The sequence below is a fragment of the Lepus europaeus genome, chromosome 2 (genome assembly GCF_033115175.1).
Source record: "Lepus europaeus isolate LE1 chromosome 2, mLepTim1.pri, whole genome shotgun sequence".
NCBI lineage: Eukaryota > Metazoa > Chordata > Mammalia > Lagomorpha > Leporidae > Lepus > Lepus europaeus.
Window position 1 is genome coordinate 169677978 of NC_084828.1, and position 25814 is coordinate 169703791.

At 49.2% G+C, this 25814-nt stretch overlaps 1 protein-coding gene across 1 annotated transcript in view; it reads right to left on the reverse strand.

The window, feature by feature from the left end:
- Window positions 1–18727, reverse strand: part of SUSD5 (sushi domain containing 5) — a 45405-nt gene extending 26678 nt beyond the window's left edge. Inside the window, exons 1-3 of the mRNA XM_062182606.1 lie at window positions 18613–18727; window positions 10089–10266; window positions 2640–2758 (exon numbers count right to left, since the gene is read on the reverse strand). Of these exons, the coding sequence (XP_062038590.1) occupies window positions 2640–2758; window positions 10089–10266; window positions 18613–18727 (412 nt within the window). The remainder of the gene's footprint in view (window positions 1–2639; window positions 2759–10088; window positions 10267–18612) is intronic.
- Between the last annotated feature and the right edge of the window lie 7087 nt (window positions 18728–25814).

Sequence of the window (25814 nt, forward strand, 5' to 3'; positions counted from 1 at the left end):
ACATTCAGTCTCATCTGTTGCACCTCTCTCCTCTCTGCCCCCCAACACATACATGCACACACATGTATACATGTTGTCTAAACACACACAAGTGAATGTATACACATATTCTTTTCTGAACTCCCTGAGTATGTTGTAGAAATGGTGTCTCTTCGCCCTTGAAAAATCTTAGTGTGCATTTCTCAAGAACAAGGCCATTCTCACATAACTGCGATACAGTTCCCAAAATGAGAGAATTTAAGCAGATATGACACTATTATTTAATTTGTAGTCCATATTTAAATGTCACTAATTATTTTTTCTGGTTCAAGATATAATCTACCATCACAAATTGAATTTTGTTGTTAATTATTTTTACTTTAAGATTTTCTTCATTTATTTGAAATGCAGAGGGAGAGAGAGAGAGAGAGAGAGAGAGAGAGAGATCTTCTATCTGCTGGTTCATTCCCCAAATGGCCACAACAGCTGGGGGTGGGCCAGGTGGAAGCCAGGAGCCCAGAACTCCGTCAGGGTCTCCCACGTCAGTGGCAGGACTCAAGCACTTGGGCCGTCCTCTGCTGCTTTCCCAGGTGCGCTAGCAGGGAGCTGGACTGGAAGTGCAGTAGGCGGGACTCAAACTGGTGCTCACATATGGAACACCCCTGTCCTGGGTGGCAGCTTAATGCATGGTGCCACCTTTTTACTTAATTTACATGGCATCCCCTTTTTACTTAATTTTTGAAAGTTTTTATTTATTTGCGAGGAAGAGAGAGTCAGAGAGAGCTCCATTCTCTGGTTCAGCCCCTTAAATGCCCACAGTGGCTGGGCTCAGGCTGGGCTGAAGCCGCAAGCCAGGAACTCAGTCCACGCCTGTTTAGTCTTTCTTACCCTCAACATTTTTCCTTTCCTTTCTTTCTTTCAAAATTTTTTTGGTTCAGCATATAGTACTTGTACAGTTTTATGGGGGTACTGTGCGGTATTTCAACACAAGAATACAGTATAAATTGACCATACAGGCAGTTGGTATTTGATTTCCTTACCTTTTCTTTGTTTGGAGCCTACCAGCCCTGTCTTCCAGTTCTTCACGCAGCGGACAACACGTACATGGTCCATACGTGACCCTCAGTCACCTCACTGTGCAATGCAACACTATTACTGCTGATGATCTGTGTTTGGGCACCTGATGACCAGCTTCCCTCTGTACTCCGTTCTAGCCTCTAGTAATCACTTTTCTAAGATCAGTCTGCTTTCTTTATTAACTCCACATATAAGAGAGACCCTGTGCTATCTGTCTGTCTGTCTGTCTTACTTAACACAACTGACCTCCACCCATTTTGCAGGATCCTTGACATTCTTCTAAAGTGTGGCTTGTTCCTCAATCTGAGCTTGGTTCATGTTTCCTGTGAGTGGACTCAGCCACGCACGTGTGGCAGGAACGTCACTGAATCGGTGTTCCTCTGTGTGCACCGTGTCACGGTTACATTGGCTTCCCCACGACTCAAATGTGAAGTCACCATCCTGGCTTTGATCCTGGTGCCCCATAGGCTACACAAATGTTTCCAGCCTCTGGCTTCATGCCCTACAGCTGTGGGCCCAAAGGGCACAGCCTTGCATCCACACAACCTACTCGATGGGCTGTGAGGTGGGAATCCCAGGTTAGACTACTGCACGATGAAGAACCCATGTCTCACTTAGCGCTGTACCTGAGCCAACCAACTCCCAAAAGCCAGGGTACTGAGCTACCCAGCAGCTACCCACAGGCTTATGAATAAACCCAACTAGGACTAGCAGAAAAGCAACACAAGCTGGTGGCCCACACAACAGGGAGCTAAGTAAACAGCTGTTGTTTGAAGCCATCATACTGTGGGGTGGTATGATACACAGCAAAAGCTAACGTAGACCTCTTGGAACCAGGGAAAGAGACAGAACCAGAAGTCCTACACATTTCATTTGAGATCAGTGAAGAACGGAGGTCACCATGTTCTAGCTCTGTCCTGTCTCTCTCATGGAGTGAACCCTTTGAAAGGCAGAATGACAGAGAGAGAGACACAGAGAGGGAGATCTTCCATCTAATGACCAGCTCACGCCCCAAACACCTGCAAGAGCCAGGGCTGGGCCAGGCTGAAGCCAGGCCCCTGGAACCCCATCCAGGCCCCTCACATGGGTGGCAGGGACCCAAGTACTCAAGCCATCACCTTCTGCCTCTCAGGTGCACTAGTAGGATGTTGGAGTTGGAAGTGGAGATGGGACTTCATCCCAGGCACTGCGAGATGGGATGCGTGTATCCCAAGCAGTGGCTTAACCTGCTGTGCAACAATGCCCACCCCTCTACATCTCCTTCTGGGAAAAGGGCTTTTTTTTCTTTTTGGGGTGCTGTTTGCTATGAAGAGAGACTACAGGGCCATCTGTGAGCGTCAGCAACCGTAGCACGTGCCACCAGGGCTCTGCCCTTGTTCCCTGTATGTCTTGACCATTCCCATGCCCAGGTGTACCCAGTGGGTACCTGCAACTCTTTGTTGGAGGGTGGTACTCAGGCTACCAGGACCTTTCACCTGAGCACATGCAAACTCCAGATGATCGTCTTCTTCGAGAGAACCCAACCCAACTCAGCAAGCCCCAGCGGCTCAACCCCAGGAGCTCCACAAAGCCTTGGTACCAACCTGCATCCTTCATACAGAGGGCACTGTACGTGCCACCAGGAACTGGGTTGCTCTCAACTCTCACGTCCACAGCTCTCATGAGCTGCTGCTCACCACTCCCTTTGCTACACACAGTTGTCCTGAAACAGACAAAGGAGACACCGGGTTAGGAGAACTCCTCTGGCTTGAAAAAAGAATAGGGAAGAACGATTCTTTTCTGCTGTCAGTTCTGTATCAACAGAGATTTTTCTGATTCCTGAGTGGTGTTTGAAAGCCCCAGGGTAGAAACATTCTCCCCAAACAGCTCTAAATTTAGGAAGACAGGTGGCACTTCAGTTAGGCACTGATTGAAGTTTCAGAGAAAATATATATATATATATATATATTTTTTGTTTTTGATTCTCAATTTCAAAAGCTGAGAGAGGAAGAGAGAGGGGGAAAGATCTTCCATCTACTGGTTCACTCCCCCAATGCCTGCAACAGCCAGGGCTGGGCCAAGTCAAAGCTAAGAGCCTGGACTCCATCCACGCCTCCTACCTGAGTGGCAGGGGCCCAAGTACTTGAACTTGATACAATGTGTATCCCAGGGTTTACATTAGCAGGGAACTGGATGGGACGTGGAGGACCCAGGATGCAAACCAGGCACTTGTAAGGGATGTAGGCATCCCAAGTGGCGTTCTAACCACAATGCTAAACACCCACCCACCATACACTGTGGCTATCTCCTAGGTACGTGCTAGATTTTTTTTATAAAATCCTTTTATTTTTCTCTCATTTTGTTATTCCTTTCCAAATTTCTTAAGATACATCATGAGTTAAAGAACCTTCAGCCACTTCCCTTAACACAACATTTAATGCTTTAGATTCCCTCTAGATATAGTTTTAGCAGTACTCCGGGAGTTTAGATTGTATTTTTAATGCCATTTTGCTCTAAATATGTTAATTTCCATTATAATTTATTTTTTGTCCCATGATTTATGTAAGGATGTCCTTTGTAAACAGCAAATAACTGAATTTGAAAAACCTATCTGACAATCTTTGTTTTCTTTATTTTTATTTTTTATTTTTTTTGACAGACAGAGTGGACAATGAGAGAGAGACAGAGAGAAAGGTCTTCCTTTTGCCGTTGGTTCACCCTCCAATGGCCGCCGCGGTAGCGCGCTGCGGCCGGTGCACCGCGCTGATCCGATGGCAGGAGCCAGGTGCTTCTCCTGGTCTCCCATGGGGTGCAGGGCCCAAGCACTTGGGCCATCCTCCACTGCATTCCCTGGCCACAGCAGAGAGCTGGCCTGGAAGAGGGGCAACCGGGACAGGATCGGTGCCCCGACCGGGACTAGAACCCGGTGTGCTGGCGCCGCAAGGCGGAGGATTAGCCTAGTGAGCCGCGGCGCCGGCCCTTTATTTTTTTTTAAAGATTTTGTTTGTTTATTTATTTATGAGGTAGAGTTACAGAGAGAGGGAGAGAGAGAGAGGCCTTCCATCTGCTGGTTCACTCCTCAAATGACTGCAACAGCTGGAGCTGTGCTGATCCGAAGCCAGGAGCCAGGAGTTTCCTCCAGGTCTCCCATGTGGGTGCAGAGGCCCAAGCACTTGGGCCATTTTCCACTGCTTTCCCAGGCCACAGCAGAGAGCTGGATCAGAAGAGGAGCACCCGGGACTCGAGCAGGCTCCCACATGGGATGCTGGCACTGCAGGCGGAGGCTTAGCCTACTGCGCCACAGCACCGGCCCCTGTTTTCTAGCAAGAGCATCCTGTCTACTCGGACGTCATTTAATCACCAACCTCTTTGAATTTATGTCTGCCATCGTACAAGTGTTTTCCATTAGTTCTTCTCATTCCCTCTTCCTCTCCTTTCTTTTCCCTATTTTGGATTGCTTGGATTCTTTTTCTTGTTTTTCTTTTTTTGGAGGGGGCATTCTTCCTTTCCCTCTGTGTTATTTTGGAAATTATAAATTTTTACTATTCATTTAGTGATCCAGAGGGTACAATCTGCTTCCTTGACTTAGTAAAATTTAACACTACTTTTACCTCTTCCTCAATAAAACCACTTAAAATTCTATCATTTTACCATTTTTTAGGGTTTAGTATTATTTTTAAAATAATTAAAATTTAAAGATTTATTTATTGAGCTGGTGCTGTGGCTCACTTGGCTAATCCTCTGCCTGCAGCACTGGCATCCCAGGTTCTAGTCCCGGTTGGGATGCCAGGAACTAGTCCCGGTTGCTCCTCTTCCAGTCCAGCTCTCTGCTGTGGCCTGGGAAGGCAGAGGAGGATGGCCCAAGGCTTGGTTCCCTGCACCCACATGGGAGACCTGGAGGAAGTACCCGGCTCCTGGCTTTGGATCAGTGCAGCACTGGCCATAGAGGCATTAGGGGAGTGAACCAACGGAAGGAAGACCTTTCTCTCTGTCTCTCTCTCACTGTCTATAACTCTCTCTATGTCTCTCTCTCACTAACTCTGCCTGGCAAAAAATAATTAAAAAAAGGATTTATTTATTGAAAGTCAGAATTAGGGAGAGGGAGAGAGAGAGAGAGAGATAGAGAGAGAGAGAGAGAGAGAGAGAGAGGAGAGAATCTTCCATCTGTTAGTTCACACCCCAAATGGCTGCAATGGCCAGGGCTGGGCCAAAGCCAGGAACTAGGAGCTTCATCTGGGTTTTCCACGTGCATAAAAGAGCCCAAGAACTTGGGCTACCTTCCACTGCTTTCCCAGGTGCATTAGCAGGGAGCTGGATTGGACTTGGAGGAGCTGGGACTCGAACATGCATTCACATGGGATGTCAATGCTACAGATTGTAGCTTAACCTGCTATACCACAGTGCCATAAAAAAAACAGTTTAAAAATTTTTAAAATTTATTTGAAAGGCAGACAGACAGAGTTATACAGAGACAGAGATATCTTCATCTGCTGGTTCATTCCCCAGAGTCGCAACAGCTGGGGCCGGGCCACGCCAAAGCCAGAAATCAGACACTCAGTCCGGGTCTCCCATGTGGGTGGCAGTGATGCAGATACTTGAGCCATCACCTGCTGCCTCCCAGGGTCTGCCTTACACAAGCTGGAGTCGGAAGCAGGACCAGGACCCAAACCCGGGCATGCCAATGTAAGATGCAGGCGTCTCATGGACGTCCTTGGGTGTGTGTGTCTTTAAAGCTTTGTTTATTTGAAAGTCAGAGTGACACAGAGAGATAGGGTGAGAGAGCAAGGTTGAGACAGAACAGAGAGAGAGAAATAGAGAGAGAGAGAGATCTTCCATCCACTGGTTCGCTCTAAAAATCCCCAGAACAGCCAGGGCTGGGCCAGGCTAAACCAGGAGTCAAAAACTCCACCCGAGTCTTCCCCACATGTGGCAGGGGCCCAAGCACTTGGGTCATCATTCCCTGACTCCTAGGATGCATTCGCAGGAAGCTGGATGGTGAGCAGAGCAGCTGGGACTTGACCCAGCCCTCTGCTATGGGAGGTGGTGTCACAAGCCTGCCCCTCAAGTGACGTCTTACTAGCTGACAAACAGCCACCCAGGGTTCAGTGTTACTGCTGCCATCCGCGGTTACATGACGGCAGTGCCCACAGTCACTCTTTCCACTCTTCTGCACCTGCAGGCTTTCACCTTCAATTATCTTCCCCTCGCTGAAGAGCACCTTCTGGTGCCAATGATTCTGAGGCACTGGATTCTTTCAGTGTTTGTCTGTCGGAAAATATTTTTACCCAAATTTATTCCTGGAAGATATTTTCACTAGGTTAGAAGTCTTAAGAAGTAGTAATTTTTTTTTCAAAACTTTTTTTTTAGGATTGATTTATTTGAGAGGCAGAGTTACAGAGAGGGAGAGACAGGGGCCGGCACTGTGGCACAGTGGGTAAAGCTGCCACCTGCAGTGTTGGCATCCCATATAGGTGCCAGGTCAAGTCTGACTGCTCCACTTCCAATCCAGCTCTCTGCTATGGCCTGGGAAAGCAGTAGAGGATGGCCCAAGTCCTTGGGCCCCTGCACCCACATGGGAGACCCGGAAGAAGCTCCTGGCTCCTGGCTTTGGATCGGCACAGTTCTGGCCATTGTGGCCTTTTGGGGAGTGAACCATCAGATGGAAGACCTCTCTCTCTCTGCTTCTCCTTCTCTCTGTGTGTATAACTCTGACTTTCAAATAAATAAATAAATCTTTAAAAAAAAAAAAAAAGACAGAGAGAGAGAGCTGGGGGGGGGGTGTCTTCCATCTGCTGGTTCACTTCCCAGATGGCCAAAACAGTCTGAGCTGTGCCGATCCAAAGCCAGGAGCCAGGAGCTTCTTCTGGGTCTCCCAAATGGGTGCAGGAGCCCAAGGACTTGGAGCATCCTCCCCTGCTTTCCCAGGCCATAGCAGAAAGCTGGATCGGAAGTGGAGCAGTTGGGACTCGAACCGGCGTCCATATGGATTTACCTGCTATGCCACAGCGCCAGCCCCTCCCATTGTCAGTCATCTCCGGGGTTTCATCATCAGTTTATTGTCGCTGCTTTGAAGCAATCTCTCTTTCTTATTTCTTTTAATGTTTTTCTTCATACTCAATCCTCTTAAGTCTCATCATGGTGTTGTACCTAGTTGTGGATTTCTTTTTATTTATTCTACTTGGGCTTTGCAAGGCTTCTCGACTCTGTGCCTTAATGATTTTCTTCAGTTTTAGGCCTTTCTCATACTGTTGTTATTCTACTTTTCTCTCCTTTTAGCATCCGAATGCATGCATCGTCTTTGCCTTCCGCCCTTTCTTCCATATTCTCACCCTCTTCCCCCTACTATTTATTCCAGATATCTCCTCTGCAATCCCTTCTAGTTCACTCATCCTCTTTTTTGCTGTTTATAAAAAATTCAACTGTTCTAAAACCTTGGGGGGTAGTCTTTCGGCCTCGTGGTTAAGATGCTGCTTGTGGCTCCCACATCCTATAGCAGAGCGCTGGGTTTGGGTTCTGATCTGCTCGAATTCCAGCCCGACAGGCAATGGGGAAGGCTCAAGAAGTTGAGTCCCAGTAAACCAACTGGGCATCAGAGGAGTGAACCAGTGGATGGAACATCTCTCTCTCTCTGTGTCTTGAAAAAAATTTTTTTTTTACAAATTAAAAATCTTTTCAACTGATACATAACAATTGTGCACATTTATGGGGTATCATGTAACACTGTAATACACACACATATTGTACAATGTTCAAATCAGGGTCAACACATGTATCTCCTCAGATATGTATCATTTCTTCAGAGTGAAAATTCTTTGGCTCTAATAAGATCCATCCATAAAGTTTTTCATTTTGATATAGTTTTCATGTCCAGAGTTTCCATTTGCTTATTTTAGAGTTTCTTGCTCTCTGCCAAAATTATCCATCTTGCTTTTTATATCTTTGGACATTTTAAGGATCATTATTTTAAAGTCTGCATCTACCAATGCTAATATCCATCTGGAGTTTCTATAAGCTATTGTCTACTGAATCGTAATCCTGTTGACTTGTCTCCCCATGTGACTAGCTATTTTATATGTGTGACAAATCCTGTATTTGCTATAGTTGTTTTTGGAAGTAAATTAAAGCCTAGGCAGAATGGAACCAACTAGTTGAAAAGTATGCATCTCACAAAAGATTAATATCCAGAATACATAAGGAACTCAAATAATTAATCACCAAAAACACAGTCCAGTTAAGAAAAGGGCAAAGAATCTAAATGGGCATCTTCCCAAAGGAGGAATGTACATGGCCCACGAATACATGAATAACTGCTCAGTGTCACTAGTCACCAGGGAAAGGCAGATCAAAACCCCAGTGAGGCATCACCTCTGGCTAGAACGGTCACTGTAAGAAGACAGAAGATCAGTGCTGGCGAGGAGGTGGAGGGCAGGGTGTGCGGCTCTAATGCACCACTCGTGAGGATGTGAACTGGCACAACCATTAGGGAGAACAGTGTGAGCCGTCCTCAGAACCCTGCAATAGGCCCACCCGGGCCCCAGCTCTCCCACTTCCGGGTAGGAATCCAAAGGAAATGAAATCAGCAGATGAAAGACATACCCGTCTCCAGTGTTTACTGCCATATTATCCACACAGCCAAGATAGCAATCAACCTCGGCGCCCACTGCCGGACCAGATAACCAGAGTGTGGTACAGATACACAACGCAGTGTAACTCAGCCACAGAAGAGCATGAACCCTTGCCATCTGCAGCAACATAGATGGAACTGGAAGACAGTCTGGTAAGCGAAATAAGCCAGACACAAAGACAAAGGCCACATTTTTCTCTCGTATGACAGAGGCTTGGGATAATATTATCTCCCTCAAAAGAGAATTTCTATCGATTCTGCTGGACATCTGGAGCAGCAGAGTTCACGACCATGTCAGTCCAAGTTCCTGGCTTTCGAAGGTGTGGTGCTGCTTCTAAGTCAGTCCACGTCCCACCTGCTCTCAAGTGTATGGTATCCAGTTCACTTTCACCCTGGAAGGCCTCAACCCAAACCCACACCTCCTGTTCCGCAGACTCTGAACTCCCACCTCCATTCTCCTGGTTCCCCGGGGCTACTGAGCTACGCAGCCACCATTCATGAAACCTGCAAAAGTCCCAGGAGACCAGAGGCCCCAAGTTCTGAATTTGTGACTGCAGGTCCTCACCGTTCTCTGGATTTATGTGTGCAGTGTGTACAATGAACATCATTGCATAGAGCCCCAGGTCAGATCCGCTGTATACTTACAACATCATCAATTACAAGGTGCACCATGCACCCAAATGGTTGTCCCCTAGGGCTGTGGGGGAGGGGACCCCACAAAAGAGACCCATGGTTAAATGCACACACTAGTGGTCAGATACCTCCTGGTTCCAGAAACATGACCATGGAAGGCTAAAAAAGCTATTTTTTTTAAAAAAAGATGCATTTATTTTATCTGAAAGTCAGAGATCAGGAGAGATAGAGAGATCTTCCATCTGCTGGTTCCCTCCCCAAACAGCCAACACTGGGCCAGACCAAAGCCAGGAGCCAGGAACTCAATCCAGGTCTCCCACGTGGGTGGCAGGGGCTCAAGTCCGCTGCCTCCTAGGATGTGTGTTAGCAGGAGGCTGGAATCGGGAGAGGAGCCAGGATTTGAACCCAGGCCCTCCAGTATGGGATGTGTGTTTCCCAAGCAGCAAGGTAAACTGCTGTGCCAAATGCCCGCCCCTGGTGGGCACATTTTAAAACCTCTCCATACACATGCAGGTGAGCATCGGGAGAACAAGAAAAAAGAATTAACAGTCACTACCCCCGAGGTGGGAGAAGAGAGAGAAACTCACGTTGCACTGCACACACTCCTGAAGTATTGGAAATGTAAGGAGAAAACTCAAAATGTCAGTGTAGACCAACAGAACTGCGGGACTCAGGATGCCAGCGCCCCCCAGGCCACTGCCCACTGCACAACGCCTGTCCCCTGTCCCGGCGCGGAGAGGGTCAGGGAGCCCACGCAGAAGCGGGAAGGGGCGCGTGCCCCTGGGGCCTGACTTACCCGATGGTGCCATCTGCCAGCCAGCCCGTGGCGCACACGGCCAAGGCACAGTCACGGACCAGCCTGCGCAGCTCGTGGGCCGACACCAGGTGAGCGCCTCTGCTCTCACAGGAGAGCCGTGCCGCCTCCAGCCCCAGGCCCCCCGAGCCGGCCGGGGGCTCCAGCACAAACAGCTTCCCTGTGGGACAAGCACAACACAGGCACTGAGATCCCTGGGCGTTCCTTTTTCTTTTTGTTTTTAATTTGAAAGGGAGAGGAGAGAGAGAGAGAGAGAGGGGTCTTCCATCTGCTGGTTCACTCCCCAATTGGCTGCAACAGCTGGAGCTGGGCCGATCAGAAGCCAGGAGCCAGGAGCTTCCCCCAGGTCTCTCACGCAAGTGCAGGGGCCCAAGGACTTGGGCCATCCTCTGCTGCTTTCTCAGGCCATAGCAGGGAGCTGGATCGCAAGTGCTCTGTTGCCAGAGCAGCTGCGGCCCTTATGGGATACTGGGGACCCAACCTGCTGGGCCACAGCTGGCCCCAATCCCTGGGAATTTATCTTAATGAACTCGGTTCCTGGCAGACACCTGTCACATCCAAGCATTCTACTACCTGAAGTCCCAAGGGTAGTAATGACAGCCCGGCAGGCCATCCTTGGGACCAGGTTACGACTACGACATTTGTGTCTTTCTTTCTTTCTTTCTTTCTTTCTTTCTTTCTTTCTTTCTTTCTTTCTTTCTTTCTTTCTTTCTTTCTTTCTTTCTTTCTTTCTTTTTTTGACAGGCAGAGTGGACAGTGAGAGAGCGAGACAGAGAGAAAGGTCTTCCTTTTTCCGTTGGTTCACCCTCCAGTGGCCGCCGTGGCCAGCGCGCTGCGGCTGGCGCACCAAACTGATCCGAAGCCAGGAGCCAGGTGCTTCCCCTGGTCTCCCATGCGGGTGCAGGGCCCAAGGACTTGGGCCATCCTCCACTGCCTTCCCGGGCCACAGCAGAGAGCTGACCTGGAAGAGGGGCAGCGGGACAGAATCCGGCGCCTCGACCAGGACTAGAACCTGGTGTGCCGGAGCCACAGGCAGAGGATTAGCCTATTGAGCCATAGTGCCAGCCAACATTTGTGTTTTCATCCGTTTTTGCCCTTCCTTAAAAAAAAAAAAAAAAAAAAAAAAAAAAACAGCCATCTGCTCTAGTGTGTTATGGACATACAGGCCGCCTGTGACGATGGCATCGCATACTGGAGTCCCGGCTGCTCCACTTTCCATCCAGCTCCCTGCTCCTGAACCTAGGAAGGCAGTGGAAGAGGCCCAAATTCTGGGGCCCCTGGCACCATGGGAGACCCGGATGGAGTTCCTCGCTCCTGGCTTCCGCCTGGCCCAGCCCTGGCCCAGCCCTGGCTGCTGTGGTTTTTTGGAGTGAATCAGCAAATGGGAGATCCTCCACTGTCTCCTCCCCCCCCTCCCCCTCCCTCCCCCCCACCCTCCCTCCCTCCCTCTCTCTCTCCTTCTCTGTCTCCTTCTCTCTTCCCCTCTCCCTCTCCAGCATTCTAAACTTCAAACAAAATAATAAATAAATCTTTCAGAAAAGACAAATCAGCAAAAATATAAGGAGAAACAGAAAAACCCACAATCGTTATGGAAAAATGTAAGTATGACTCTTCTCAGTAATTGATTAAACAGGAAAATTCAGAAAGGATGTGGACGATTTAATTCACAAATTAAGACTTTGAAATGTCTATTTTTTTTATTTGAGAGGCAGAGTTACAGACAGAGAGAAAGAGAGATAGACAGAAAGGTTTTCCACCTGCTGGTTCACCCCCTAAATGGCCATCACAGCCGGCACTGCGCCGATCCAAAGGCAGGAGCCGGGTGCTTCCTCCTGGTTTCCCATGTGGGTGCAGGGCCCAAGGACCTGGGCCATCCTCCACTGCACTCCCGGGCCACAGCAGAGAGCTGGACTGGAAGAGGGCCAACAGGGACAGTATCTGGCACCCTGACCAGGACTAGAACCTGGGGTGCCGGCGCCGCAGGTGGAGGATTAGCCTAGTGAGGCGCAGCGCCACCTATTTTTTATCTACTTAGAAGTAGAAAGAGACAGACAGAGAGAGAGAGAGAGAGAGAGAGAGAGATCGTCCATCTGCCAGTTTACTTCCCAAATGGCTGCAGCAACCAGGGCTGGGTCGGGTGGAAACCAGGATCTTGGAACTCCGTCCTGGTCTCCCACGTGAGTGGTAGGAACTCAACCACTGCCCCATCCTCTGGCTTCCCCCAGTGCATTAACAGGAAGCTGGATCAGAAGCAGAGAGACTGAGACTGCATTGGCACTCCAATGTGGAATGCAGGCGTCCGAAGTGGTGGCTTAACCTGCTGCACCACCGTGCCCACAGCACTAAATTAACACTCTGTGTAAGGCCATGTGTGTACTACGGAGTGCACACACAGTAGGCATACAGGGAACATTTGTAACACTGATCATATACTGAGCAGCAAGGCAAATCTAGGAACCTCTCACAAGACCAAAATCATGTTTTTTAGAGCACAACACAAGCAAACTAAAATCACTTATTTATGAAACAATTACAATGTGCTTCCCATGGGCCAGGTGTAAAACAAATTGCTTTACAAGTCTTCTTTATACTCATCCTTACAACAGTCTCATACACCTGGAGATGCTATTACTCCACTTTATAGTTAAGGTTTACTATTATTGCTTGTCCAAGATCACACAGCTGAGATGAAAAACCACACCAATTAGCTTTCCCTCGGTGATTTTTTTTATTTGAAAGGCACAACAGAGAGAGACAGAGACAGAAATATCTTTCATCCACTGGTTCACTCCCCAAATAGTCTCAATAGCCAAGGCTGGGCCAGGTCAAAGCTGGGAGCCAGGAGCCAGGAAGGGGCTTCCATATAGGTAGCAGGGGCCCAAGCAGTTGAATCATCACCTGTTGCTTTTTTTTTTTAAGATTTTTGTTTGTTTATTTATTTGAGAGGCAGAGTTACAGAGAGAGAGAGAGAGAGAGAGAGAGAGAGAAAGAGAAAGAGAGAGAGAGAAAGGTTTTCACTACCCAAACGGCCAAAACAGCCAGAGCTAGGTGGATCCAAAGCCAGGAGCCAGGAGCTTCTTCCAGGTCTCCCATGCAGGTGCAGGGGCCCAAGCACTTGGGCCATCTTCTACTGCTTTCCTAGGCCACAGCAGAGAGCTGGATTGGAAGTGGAACAGCCAGGACTTGAATCAGCACTCATAGGGAATGCTGGCGCTGCAGGCAGTGGCTTAGCCCACCATGCCACAGCGCCAGCTCTGATCTGTGCCCTTCCAGGTGTATTAACATGAAGCTTAATGAGAAGCAGAGTAGACCAGACTCAGGAGCTGGGATGTGGGGTGACTGTGCTGCAAGCTGTGGCTTACTCAGCTGTTCCAAGATGCCTGCCCTGCCTTCTGCGATCTTAATTACTGTGTTACATTTGTTGCCTCCCGATAACTATATAATAACTAGGAAAATCCCCCTGTGTATAGGAATTACAAAATATACTTTTTAAAAAGATTTATTTATTTGACAGGCATAGTGACAGAGAGAGAAGGAGAGACAGACAGAAAGAGATCCTCCATCTTCTGGTTCACTCCCCAGATGGCTGCAAAGTCCTGGCTGGGCCAAGCTAAAGCCAGGAGTCAGGAGCTCCATCCAGTCCCCCACAGGGGCAGCAAAGCCCAGGCACTTGGGCCATCTCCTGTGGCCTTCCCAGGTGCATTAGCAGGTAGATGGATCAGAAGTGAGGGAGTCAGGACTGGGATTGGTGCTCGTATGCGATGCTGGCATCACAGGCAACAGCTTAACCCACTGTGCCACAATGCCAGCCCCCAAAGCATAGTTTGAAATAAACCATGGGTTCAAAGAAGAAACCACATCACCTAAAACATGTTAACTTAAGGAGAAAAACTTGTGAGAAATTACATTAGTATTTAAGGGAAATCTCTAGCCTCAAAGGGTAATAGTATTTTGAAAGAAAGATGTTTGAATATCAGTGATCTAAGTTACTATCTCAAAAACCTAAAAAATGGAGAACATAAAATAAAAGCTCTTCAAGAAGCAGGAAGAACAAAGTCATAAAGGAAATGCAGAAATCCATGAAATGGAAAGCAGGCCTATAGAAAATAAATAAAGCCAAAAGCTGCCTTTTTTAAAAAGGATAACAAAATTGGTAAAAATCCTAGCAAGACTGATCAAGACAAAAAGAGAAAATACAGATAACCAATTCCAAGAATAAAAGGGAACATCACTACAGACCCCGTGGACATGGAAATGATAATTAAAGATCATTATATTGTATTTATGCCAGCACATTTGTCAAGTTAGATGAGCTGGGGAAACAAATTTTTTTTTTCATTAAAGTAAGTTTATTTAAAAGGCAGAGACGGGCCGGTGCTGTGGCGTAGTAAGTTAAGCCTCCTCCTGTGGCGCTGGTATCCAATATGGGTGCCAGTTCATGTCCCGGCTGCTCCTCTTCCAGTCCAGCTCTCTGCTGTGCCCTGGAAAAGCAATAGAAGATGGCCCAAATGCTGGGGCCCCTGTTCCTGCATGAAAGACCTGGAAAAAGCTCCTGGCTTCGGATCGGCCCAGCTCCAGCCTTTGCAGCCATCTGGGGAGTAAACCAGAGGATGGAGGACCTTTCTCCCTCTCTCTCCCTCTCTGTAACTCTGCCTCTCAAATGAATAAATTTTAAAAACTTAAAAAAAAGGCAGAGACAGAGAAAGAGGCACAGAGAGACAGAGAGAAAAATCTCTCATCCACTGTTTCACTCTTCAGATGCCCAAAACAACTGACACTGAAGCCACGAGCCCTGAACTCGTCTGGGTCTCTCACGTGGGTGGCAGTGGCCCAAATACTTTGCCATCACCTGCTGCCTCTAGTATGCATATTAGCAGGAAGCTGGAATCCAGATTGGAGCTAGGACTTGAACCCAGGTCCCCTGAAATAGGATGTGGGCATCCCAAACAGCATCTTAAATGCTGTGCCAAATATCAGCACCAGGAAATTTCTTAAAAAAGAAAATTTAGCAAAACTGATTTTAAAATCTGAATATTTCTTTATTTACTAAAGAAATTGCATTCATTACTTAAAATCTTCCCTTATGAGGGACCAGTGTTGTGGCGCAGAGGGTTAAGCAACTGTCCATGATGCTGACACCAGTATGGGTGCAGGTTCAAGTCCTGGCAGCTCCACTTCTGAACCAGCTCCCTGCTAATGTGCCTGGGAAGGCTGCAGAAGATGGCCTAAGTGCTTGGGCCCCTGCTACCCAAGTGGGAGACCTGGATTGAGTTCCTGTCTACTGGCTTTGGCCTGGCCCAGCCATATTGCCATGTGGGGAGTAAATCAACAGAAAATCTCTCTTTTTCAAATAAATAATTTTTAAAAATTTTTATTTATTTTATTTGAGAGCTAGAGTTACAGACAGTGAGAGGGAAAGACAGAGAGAAAGGTCTTCCTTCCATTGGTTCACTCCCCAGATGGCGGCAACAGCCGGAGTTGTGCAGATCTAAAGCCAGGAGCCAGGAGCTTCTTCCAGGTCTCCCATGTGGGTTCAGGACTTGGGCCATCTTCTACTGCTTTCCCAGGCCATAGCAGAGAGCAGGATCGGAAGAGGGGCAGCTGGGACTAGAACCGGCGCCCATATGAGATGCCAGCGCCGCAGATGGAGAATTAACCTACTGTGCCATGGTGCTGTCCCCTCAAATAAATAAATCTTTAAAAATAAAATAAAATCTTCCCATAAGAAACTCCAAACACAGATGACCTTACCACTAAAGCATAGGGAAGGGACAAGCGCTGTGACACAGCGGGTTAAAACCCTGGCCTGAAGAGCCGGCATCCCATATGGGTGCCGGTTCCAATCCCAACTGCTCCACTTCCCATTCAGCTCTCTGCTGTGGCCTGGGAAAGCAGTAGAAGATGGTTCAAGCACTTGGGCCCCTGCACCCACGTCGGAGACCTGAAGGAAGCTCCTGGCTCCTGATTTCGGATCGGCGCAGCTCCGGCCGTGGCAGCCATCTGGGGAGTGAACCAGCAGGTGGAGGATCTCTGTCTCTACCTCTCTCTGTAACTCTGTCTTTCAAATAAATAAAATAAATCTTAAAAAAAATATATAGGGAAAGTAACTTCACAGAATCCCCTCCTTTTCCAACTCACTTTAGGAACCATCCTTCTGCTGCTACCGACACCTGACAAGAATATTACAAGACATGAAAATCGCAGGCCGATATATCTCATGATAGATTCAAGAACCGTAACCTGTGTCTCTCACTGCAGGCCTGGTTCTAGGTCTGCTCACTGCAAAGCTTCTCCCTGGGACTCCAAGCACACACACGTGGCTTCAAAGCCCAACCTCACCTGGGTGATACACTTTTCTCTTCAGCCCAGATCTCTTCCATGCAGACAAAACTGAGCCCAGGAGGTGTTTGACGGTGCCCCTGCGAATTCCTCCAGCATCGTCTCAAACCACTCCGCCTCGTCCTCGGCTCCAGCCACTCTGCCTTCATACATGTCCCGTTTCCCCTATAACTCAGGTTCTTCCACACTCTGCCTTCATTTTTTATCTAGTTCATCCCTAACCCATCTCGTAGATCCTCCTGCACCAAGTCAGAGTCTCCAAGCGTAAAATCTCAGGGTACCTTCTGTCCTGTAATATTGCCAATGATCAAAACAGGTGCGATTTCACATTCCACTCCTACACTTCCTTGCTTAACGATTCTCCCCATCATCGGATTTTAAGCTCCCTGATAGAAAGAACTCATCTCTCTCAATTTTTCCATCTTCGTTACCAAGGACAGTGCCAGGCGTGTGGCAGAGGCTCAATGATATCTGTTGAATCCCCGGTAGCTATCACCCAAATGGTTCATTTGCATTCAATGAGTGTTGAGATTTTTCCATTTCAGAAATATTGAAAAAGACCACAACAGGTCACCTTTATGCATGAGATGTATGTCAAGCCAAATGTCAGCTAAATGGCTTTTGTCTGAATGTTTCCAATTGCCTTATTTTTATAGACATGGTTTCTCTCCAAACCTGTCTCTTCAGATACGTGCAATGCATCGCAGTGTGGCTGTACAAGTCTTCCTCCTCCCCTCCCTGCGGCACACAAATAACTCCATGTGGGAAGTGGTGGTAGTTAGGCATAAATTTAGTAAAGAATCTTTTCAGAGCAGCTTATAATTCTTCAATGGCTCTATTATAAAAATTGGAGCTCAGAAAGGAAGTGACCAATAATTCATCGGGGAAGAGGGGAGAGAGAGGGAAAGAGAAGGGAGAAGTGGAGCAGTTCTGGCCATCAGTGACAAGGAAACAAACGGGCGCCTGGTGCTGTATTTCCAGTGTCCAAAGGCAATTCTGCCTTCAGTCCTTTCTGACCGACACCAAGCCAGGCAGGCATCAAACACTCCCCGATGGAGGGAAACTCTAAAATCTTCCTAATGGCAATGATATTTCTCTGAGAGAGATTAAAACTGGCACAGAAGCAACAGTTGTGCAGAAGTTAATGCTTAATAAGTGTCAGGGAAACATCGTGGGCCGCCTGCCAACAGGTGAGGGCTTTCTCTGGGGCGCGATGGGACTGTTCCAGAATTCATGCACAACCATGATTTGGGAAATGTTACGGGAACCATATCCTAAGAATGTTGTGTCTCTAACCCTGCCAAGGAGGTTTGGAGAAATGAAAACACCCTGAATTAGGAGCAAGGGCTCTTCAAACCTGCACATAGGACAGAGAGCACTACAAATTCTAAGCTAACATCTGGAAGGCTTTAGATTTTTCTTCTGGGCTGTCCCCTATCCTGAACCACCGTGTTGCTTTTTGTTGTGTCTATACCCACTCCGTGGTCTTCACCGCAGGACGCTTCAATATATAAATACAAAGCATCCGAAATCAGCGGAGGGCTGCTCTCCACGACAATCTAATGGTCTCAAGTGCCAACTGCACAGACCCCTTCATGGATGCGAAACCTGCTGGTTTTCCAGCCTGCCTCCTTCAAGTCCAGCCGCGCCGTGTGTGTGTGTGTGTGTGTGTGTCCAAAATCCGAGCAAGCTGGATCAGCTTTAAAAACGGAGTTGATACGGAGCTCCGATCCTGCTCATGTAATGGAAGCCTCAAAGCTGAATTCAAGTCCAAAAACTTAAAAAAAAAAAAAAAATCCTCCTAAAAGTGGGCCAATTCTCAGAGAATCGGCAGCACCATTTCGCGACGTCTCAAGACATCCCGACCTCGCACTCTGGGCTCCGGCCACTTCGCGGTCATTTGTCCCACACTCAGAAACTGCTCCCCACACCCGGGGCGGGACGGCGGGAGCAACGCGCAGGCTTCCTCGGAGCGCGCCCCGGGTGTGGGGAGGTCCCCGGAGCCCGGCGGGCGCTGGGGCGCACGGCGACTCGGCGGCCGGGGACAGCCACTCGCCACTCGCCGCGCTCACTCCAAGGAGCGACCCCAGCGAACCTCGCCTTCCCCGCCCGCCCGCCCGCCCGCCCGCGGCATCCACGCGGGGCCCGCCACCTCCCGAACACTCACCATCCGCCCGCACGGAGAGCCGCGGGGCACTGAGCAGGAGCAGCGCTGTCGCCACCCAGAGCCCGGGCAGGCTGCAGTGCGCCCGGGCGCGCGGGGCCGGCCCCGGGGCAGTCATGGTCGGGGCGTCGGCGGCTGGCGAGGGGGTCTGGCTGCGCTCCGGGGGTGCCCAGGCCGCTGCGCGCTGCGCTCCACTGCGGGCTCGCGGGCTTCGCGCCCAGCGCGCCCAGCCCCAGCAGACGCCGGGATGCGAAGGGGAGGCCCGCCAGGCCGGGGCCGCCCAACTCCCGGGAGGGGGTGCCGGGGGGTGGGCTTCTCCGTGGCGCCGGGGAGGCGGCTACACCCCGGCTCCACCTGGAAGCCGCCGTGGCAAAAGGGGCTGCGCCCGGGGCGCGCGCGCTGGGGCGGAGAGCCAGGGCGCAGAGAGGCGGGGAGAGCGCAGCCGCCGGCTACGAACCCCCGCCTTTTGGGGGACCGCGGGCCGGAGGCTGACGCCGTCGGAGCGGGTGCCGGACTCCGTCCTCTGCCTGTGGACTTGCAGCCGGCGGCTCCTGCTTATAATTTTGTTTTTGAAAGAGGAGGGCGCTCCCAACTCGCCAGCCTCACTCGTTCCTAGGCACGTCAAGGACGCACTAGTATACCCGACCGCGTCTCCCCGATCGCCAGCAGCCCTGTGCGTTTGTCACCGTCTTCGCCCACCTCCCGAGCGGGGCTGAAATGCGGATTCTGGCCGGCTGGGCTGCGAACTTACACTGAATGAATGTCCCAGCGGATCCGCTGCGAGGGTCCCTGCCCCGAATTGCGTTCCTGCTTCCAGGGCACCCCCGCCCTGGGTCTCCCCCGTGCGCCACACCGAGCGGAGGAAGGAAGGTTTGTTGTCTCCGCAGGTGGAGAAGCAGAGATCAGCGTTGTCATGACTGGGACGCTGGCGGCAGTCTACAAACTCCGTCAATATGTGTGTATTTATCAGCAGATTATCTATGGAGCGCGCACAAGAGCGCCTGATCCTTGAACGAGGCCCCCATCTGTTATAAAAATGTTCACTTTTTTTTTTTTAAGGATTTATTTATGAATTTGAAAGGGCCGGCGCTGTGGCAGGTACAGCGGCCACCTGCAATGCTGGCATCCCATATGCCCCCAGTTCGAGCTCCAGCTGCTCCACTTCCCATCCAGCGCTCTGCTGTGGCCTGGGATAGCAGTGGAAGATCACCCACGTCCTTGAACCCTTGCACCTGCGTGGGAGATCCAGAAGAAGCTCCTGGCCCCTGGCTTCCCATCACCCCAGCTCTGGCTGTTGTGGCCATTGGGGAGTGAACCAGAGGATGGAAGACCTCTCTTGCTTGCTCGCTCGCTCTCTGTCTCTCTGTCTTTGCTTCTCTGTAATTCTGCCTTTCAAATAAATACATGCATCTTAAATTTATATAAAAATGTAAATATATAAGTAAATAGACATATGTTTTATAATACTTAATTTCTAATATACATTTTACAATAAATTAATTTTAAATTAATTTAATATAATGAATATTTATGCGTAAATATATAAGTAAATAAATCTCAAGATTTATGTATCTATTTGAAAGGCAGAGTCACAGAGAGAGAGAGAGAAAGAGAGGGAGAGACAGAGAGATCTATCGGCTGGTTCACTCCCCAAATGGCCACCATGGCCGGAGCTGGGCCAATGGGAAGCCAGGAGTCAGGGGCTTCTTCTGGGTGTTGAGGCCCACATACTTGAGCCATCTTCCACTGTTTTGCCAGGTCACTAGCAGGGACCTGGATCGGAAGTGGAGCAGCTGGGACTTGAACCCCGGGGCATATGGGATGCCAGCGCTGCAGGCAGAGGCTTAACCTGATATACCAGAGCGCTGGGCCAAAAATGTCAGATTTAAATGGCAGATACATCATTTAATGAACCAGGACACAAAGACTGAAAAAATTCACTTTTCTTTTCATGGTAAGAGCTGGGATTTGAACCCACACCTGATTACTGCAGGTGTCATTGTTCAGCTCTCATAATTTTCAAAGTGTTCTGAAAAGCTTTCCCCTCTTCGCTCCTTCCTGTCGCAGACTGCAGGGCTACGGTCAGTGATAATTAAACGTTGTCTTTATAGTGCAGATGCTCTGGAATGTTAAATGCAGGGGGCCTGACTGCATCGTTCACTTAGCTGCTTCCTTTCTTTCTTTTCTTTTCTTTTTTTTTTTTTTAAGGCAGAGTTAGACAGTGAGAGAGACAGAGAGAAAGGTCTTCCTTCCATTGGTTCACCCCCAAATGGCCGCTACGGCCGGCACTGTGCCGATCTGAAGCCAGGAGCCAGGTGCTTCTCCTGGTCTCCCATGGGAGTGCAGGGCCCAGGCATTTGGGCCATCCCTCACTGCACTCCCGGGCCACAGCAGAGAGCTGGACTGGAAGAGGAGCAACCGGGACAGAATCCGGCACCCCAACCGGGACTAGAACCCGGGGTGCAGGCGCTGCAGGCAGAGGATTAGCCTAGTGAGCAGCAGCACCAGCCAAGCTGCTTCCTTTCTAACAGCTGGTGACCTGAGCTTTGAGACTTCACACATCTGGGCTGGGGGGGTGGGGGACACATTTTTAAAAAGTATTTGAGACGGAGAGAGAGAGAGCGAGTGCGTGAGCTCCCATTTCTGATTCACTCCTCAAATGCCTGTAATGGCCGGGGCTGGGCCGACCCAAAGCCAAGAGCAGCAGGTTCCATCAGGGTCCCCCAGTGTTTGAGGCATCACCTGCTGCCTTCCAGGGTGTGCGTTAGTAGGAAGCTGCAGTCCAGCGCTGGATCCTAGAGGAGCCCAGATGCTCTGATGTGGGACATGAACATCGAAAGTTCTAGGCCAAATGTCTGCACGGAGGGGAAATTTTAAATCCTAGTCGGTGGGCCCCGATTGTGGTGCTGTGAGTTAAGCTTCTGCCTGGGTCGCCAGCCTCCCTGTGTGGCTTCTGATCCACTCCCTGTAATGGGCCTGGGGTGGCAGCAGAAGACGGTACAACTGCTTGGGTTCCTGCCACCTGCAAAGGAGACACGAATGGTGTTCCTGGCTCCTGGCTGAGTGAGCCCACGGAGGAAGATGTCTCTCTCTCTCTCTCTCTTTTTTTTTTTTAAGATTTATTTTATTTATTTGAAAGTCAGAGTTACAGAGAGAGGTAGAGACAGAGAGAGAGAGAGAGAGAGAGAGAGAGAGAGAGAGGTCTTTCACCCGCTGGTTCACCCCCCAGATGGCCACAATGGCTGGAACTGAGCCGATCTGAAGCCAGGAGCCAGGAGCTTCTTCCAGGTCTCCCACGTGGGTGCAGAGGCCGAAGGACTTGGGCCATCTTCTACTGCCTTCCCAGGCCACAGCAGAGCGCTGGAAGATGTCTCTCATTCTCTGTCTTTTCTTTCTTCCCAGTAGCTCTGCTTTTTCTAATAAATAAATAAATCTTTAAAAATAAATCCCAGTTAGTACTGAGAACGGGGTGGAGGGGAAGGGTGAGAAGGCAGCCACGTGCTGCCTCCCTCCGGGGCTGTGCCCAGCAAGGTTGCTATATATACACCTACCTAACCACAGTCCACCTCTCTCAGCCCTTGGTAGCCGCTGATCTGTTTTCTGCCTCCCTGGATTTGCCTATACTAGGTATCGCAAGGGGTAGAATGATGCAGTATTTGTCCTTTTGTGTGACCTCTGTTTCTTAGTTCTCTACTGGAGTAGGGATGACAAGTGCACACCCAAGTGTGAAGCAGCCAAGGCGTTTTCTCTTTTGTTAACGCGAAATTCCCCAAGAGGCCTGTAGGTGTGGGTCGAGGGAGAGAGAGCAAAGCAGTGGAGCCGGAGACGCTGGCCTCTGCTCCTTCCAGGGCCGCTCTTGGATACGCCAGCTCCATCTAAGAGTGGAATTCTGCCTTGTGATTCAAAATACCGCATTCATGGCGCCAGCACATGTGGAGAAGTGGTCAGTCTCTGGCATGGCCCAACAGCCAGGTAGGAACTGCTTAGCAAATGGAGAGTAGTTGACTGTGCTCTGAAACTCTCCAAGTCTGCACTACCCTATGTGCCACAGACAAACTGTGCCTCTTATAACATGAGGTCAGTAAGACAAGGCTCTTTGCACTGAAGCCTGGGTGGTGCAGAGGTGCCTCTGTTTGAAAGCTTCAAGCCTGGGGCCGGCACTGTGGCATAGCAGGTAAAGCTGCCAGGATGCCGGCATCCCATATGGCCACCAGTTCATGTCCTGGCTGCTCCACTTCCAATTCAGCTCCCTGCTAATGCGCCTGGGAAAGCAACAGAAGATGGCCCAAACACCTAGCCCCCAGGCACTGGTGGGAGACTCCTGGCTTCAGCTTGGCCTAGTGCTGGCCATTGCAGCCATCTGGGGAATGAAGCAGTGCATGGAAGATTCTCTCTCTTTCTATAACTCTGCTTTTCAAAACAAATAAATAAATCTTTAAAACAAAACTTTAAGTCTTTTAGGTTTACACCTAGTAAAATGGTCCCTAAACCATGGTGTCTTTTCCTTCGTGGTGTAGCACGTGGACATCACTTTGTCTCTAGATACTGCTCTGAGATAAGACCTGAGAACATGCTACCATCCTTACGAGAAGGCAGGCTGCTTCTGATTATTTTTGCTGATGGAGTTTTAGAAGTTAAAGCATTTATTGGGTCAGTAACTACGTAATAGGAACCAGAAGCTGAGTTGAGTTGTTCTTGCACTGACTATAAGTATACCTGGAAGGACAGTTACAATAGGAATCAAATCTGATTAAGCTGAATATACACAACTAGGGGCTGGTGCTGTGGCGCAGCGGGTTAAAGCCCTGGCCTGAAGTGCCGGCATCCCATATGGGCGCTGGTTCTAGTTCCGGCTGCTCCTCTTCTGATCCAGCTCTCTGCTATGGCCTGGGAAAGCAGTAGAAGTTGGCCCAAGTCCCTGGGGCCCTGCACCCACATGGGAGACCCGGAAGAAGCTCCTGACTCCTGTCTTTGGATCAGTGCAGCTCCGGCCGTTGCAGCCATCTGGGGAGTGAACCATCGGATGGAAGATCTCTCTCTCTCTGCCTCTACCTCTCTCTGTAACTCTGTCTTTCAAATAAATAAAATAAATCTTAAAAAAAAAAAAAAAAAAAAAAGAAGAAGAAGCCGGCGCTGCGGCTCACTAGGCTAATCCTCCGCCTTGCGGCGCCGGCACACCGGGTTCTAGTCCCGGTCGGGGCACCGATCCTGTCCCGGTTGCCCCTCTTCCAGGCCAGCTCTCTGCTGTGGCCAGGGAGTGCAGTGGAGGATGGCCCAAGTCCTTGGGCCCTGCACCCCATGGGAGACCAGGAGAAGCACCTGGCTCCTGCCATTGGATCAGCGCAGTGTGCCGGCCGCAGCGTGCCTACTGCGGCGGCCATTGGAGGGTGAACCAACGGCAAAAGGAAGACCTTTCTCTCTGTCTCTCTCTCACTGTCCACTCTGCCTGTCAAAAGTTTAAAAAAAAAAAGAAAGAAAATACACAACTAACATTCTCCAAGCTCGAATGGCTTTTGCCTTGGTAAACACAGAAGAAAACATTGAAAAGCCAAATATCCTCATTTATAACTCTTGTTTGCACCTGTTGTCCCAGCATTCTATCCAATGTCACATTTGACACAGATTTTTCTTGGTTTTAAAGAAATATTAATATGACAGTGTTCAGTTTTACACTTCTAGCTTCTACGTGCTCTCTCAAGTAGTGTGTAAGATGCAGGTGCAGTTCTTATTGGAAATCATGAATGATAACCAGAGATCCATCTTATTTTCCCTGATCTCTTCTTGGGTTGAAGAACTAACTTCTCCCTTTTAAGTACTTTATGCAGGATGATCAAGGATGTAAATCAGGTGCACTCAGATACAAGTAGCCAGGGACTGTTCACTCCGTCTCTGGTCTCTGGTCATGATGGAAGAATATCTATGCCTCTGCCAGTCAGCTTACTGTGAGGCCAGTGGGAAAGGTGAGACATTAAAGGTTAGGTTTATGTGAACCCCATGCAGAAAAAAAGAGCCTAAGCAATCATGTCTCAGAACTGTGGGTGTATAGTCTGAATTCTTTTGCTACATGGAATGATCAGCTATCCCGTGGTACAGATCTACACTATTTAGTTATTTTATTGGTTGATAACATTTTAATTTTGCAATAAATCCTATTAGTATCAATGGGTTTAAGACTAGAAGTGCATATTTAATCAAGATTAGGCACTCTGTTTCCATTTCTCAAAGTAACTCATGAACAAATACATTGCTCAAAATATTTACCATTATTTCCCATTCAACATGAAACAGGCCGGCGCCATGGCTCAACAGGCTAATCCTCCGCCTTGCGGCGCCGGCACACCGGGTTCTAGTCCCGGTCGGGCGCCGGATTCTGTCCCAATTGCCCCTCTTCCAGGCCAGCTCTCTGCTATGGCCCGGGAGTGCAGTGGAGGATGGCCCAAGTGCTTGGGTCCTGCACCCGCATGGGAGACCAGGAGAAGCACCTGGCTCCTGCCTTCGGATCAGTGCGGTATGCCGGCCGCGGCGGACATTGGAGAGTGAACCAAGGGCAAAGGAAGACCTTTCTCTCTGTCTCTCTCTCTCTCACTGTCCACTCTGCCTGTCAAAAAAAAAAAACCAAAAAACCCCCCCCCCAAAAAAAAAAACAAAAACCATGAAACTTAAGGAAAACATGACCTCAGATGCAGAGGCACCAGCGACCATTTCAAAAGGTGGCAGCTATTTTACTGCTTTTCAGCTTAATAGGGTTTTCTTTTTTTTTTTAGTTAATGCATTTTAAAATATTTATTTTTAATTTATTTGAAAAGCAGTTACAGGGTGGGGGAGTTCTTCCATCCTCTGGTTCACTCCCCAAACGGCCATGAGCTCCATCCAGGTTTCCCACACGCCTGGCAGGGATCCCAGTCCTTGGGCCGTCTTCCACTGCTTTCCAGAAGCAGAGTAGCGGGGACTTGAACTGGTGCTCCAGTATGGGATTCCAGTATCCCAGGGAGTGGCTTACCCTGCAAGGGCCCAGAAGTAAAATACTTTTAATTTGCATTATAGTCAAAGGCTCCCCTAAATGAAGAGTTCAACACAAGTTATCATAGTCCAGCAGGAAACAGGCAAGGCCTATCAACAAGAATCAGATGAGAAAGTGTTCAACTTCTCTCAGAGATGGTACATTTAAAATAGTCACAAAGTCACTACAACTCTAGCAAGTTGGC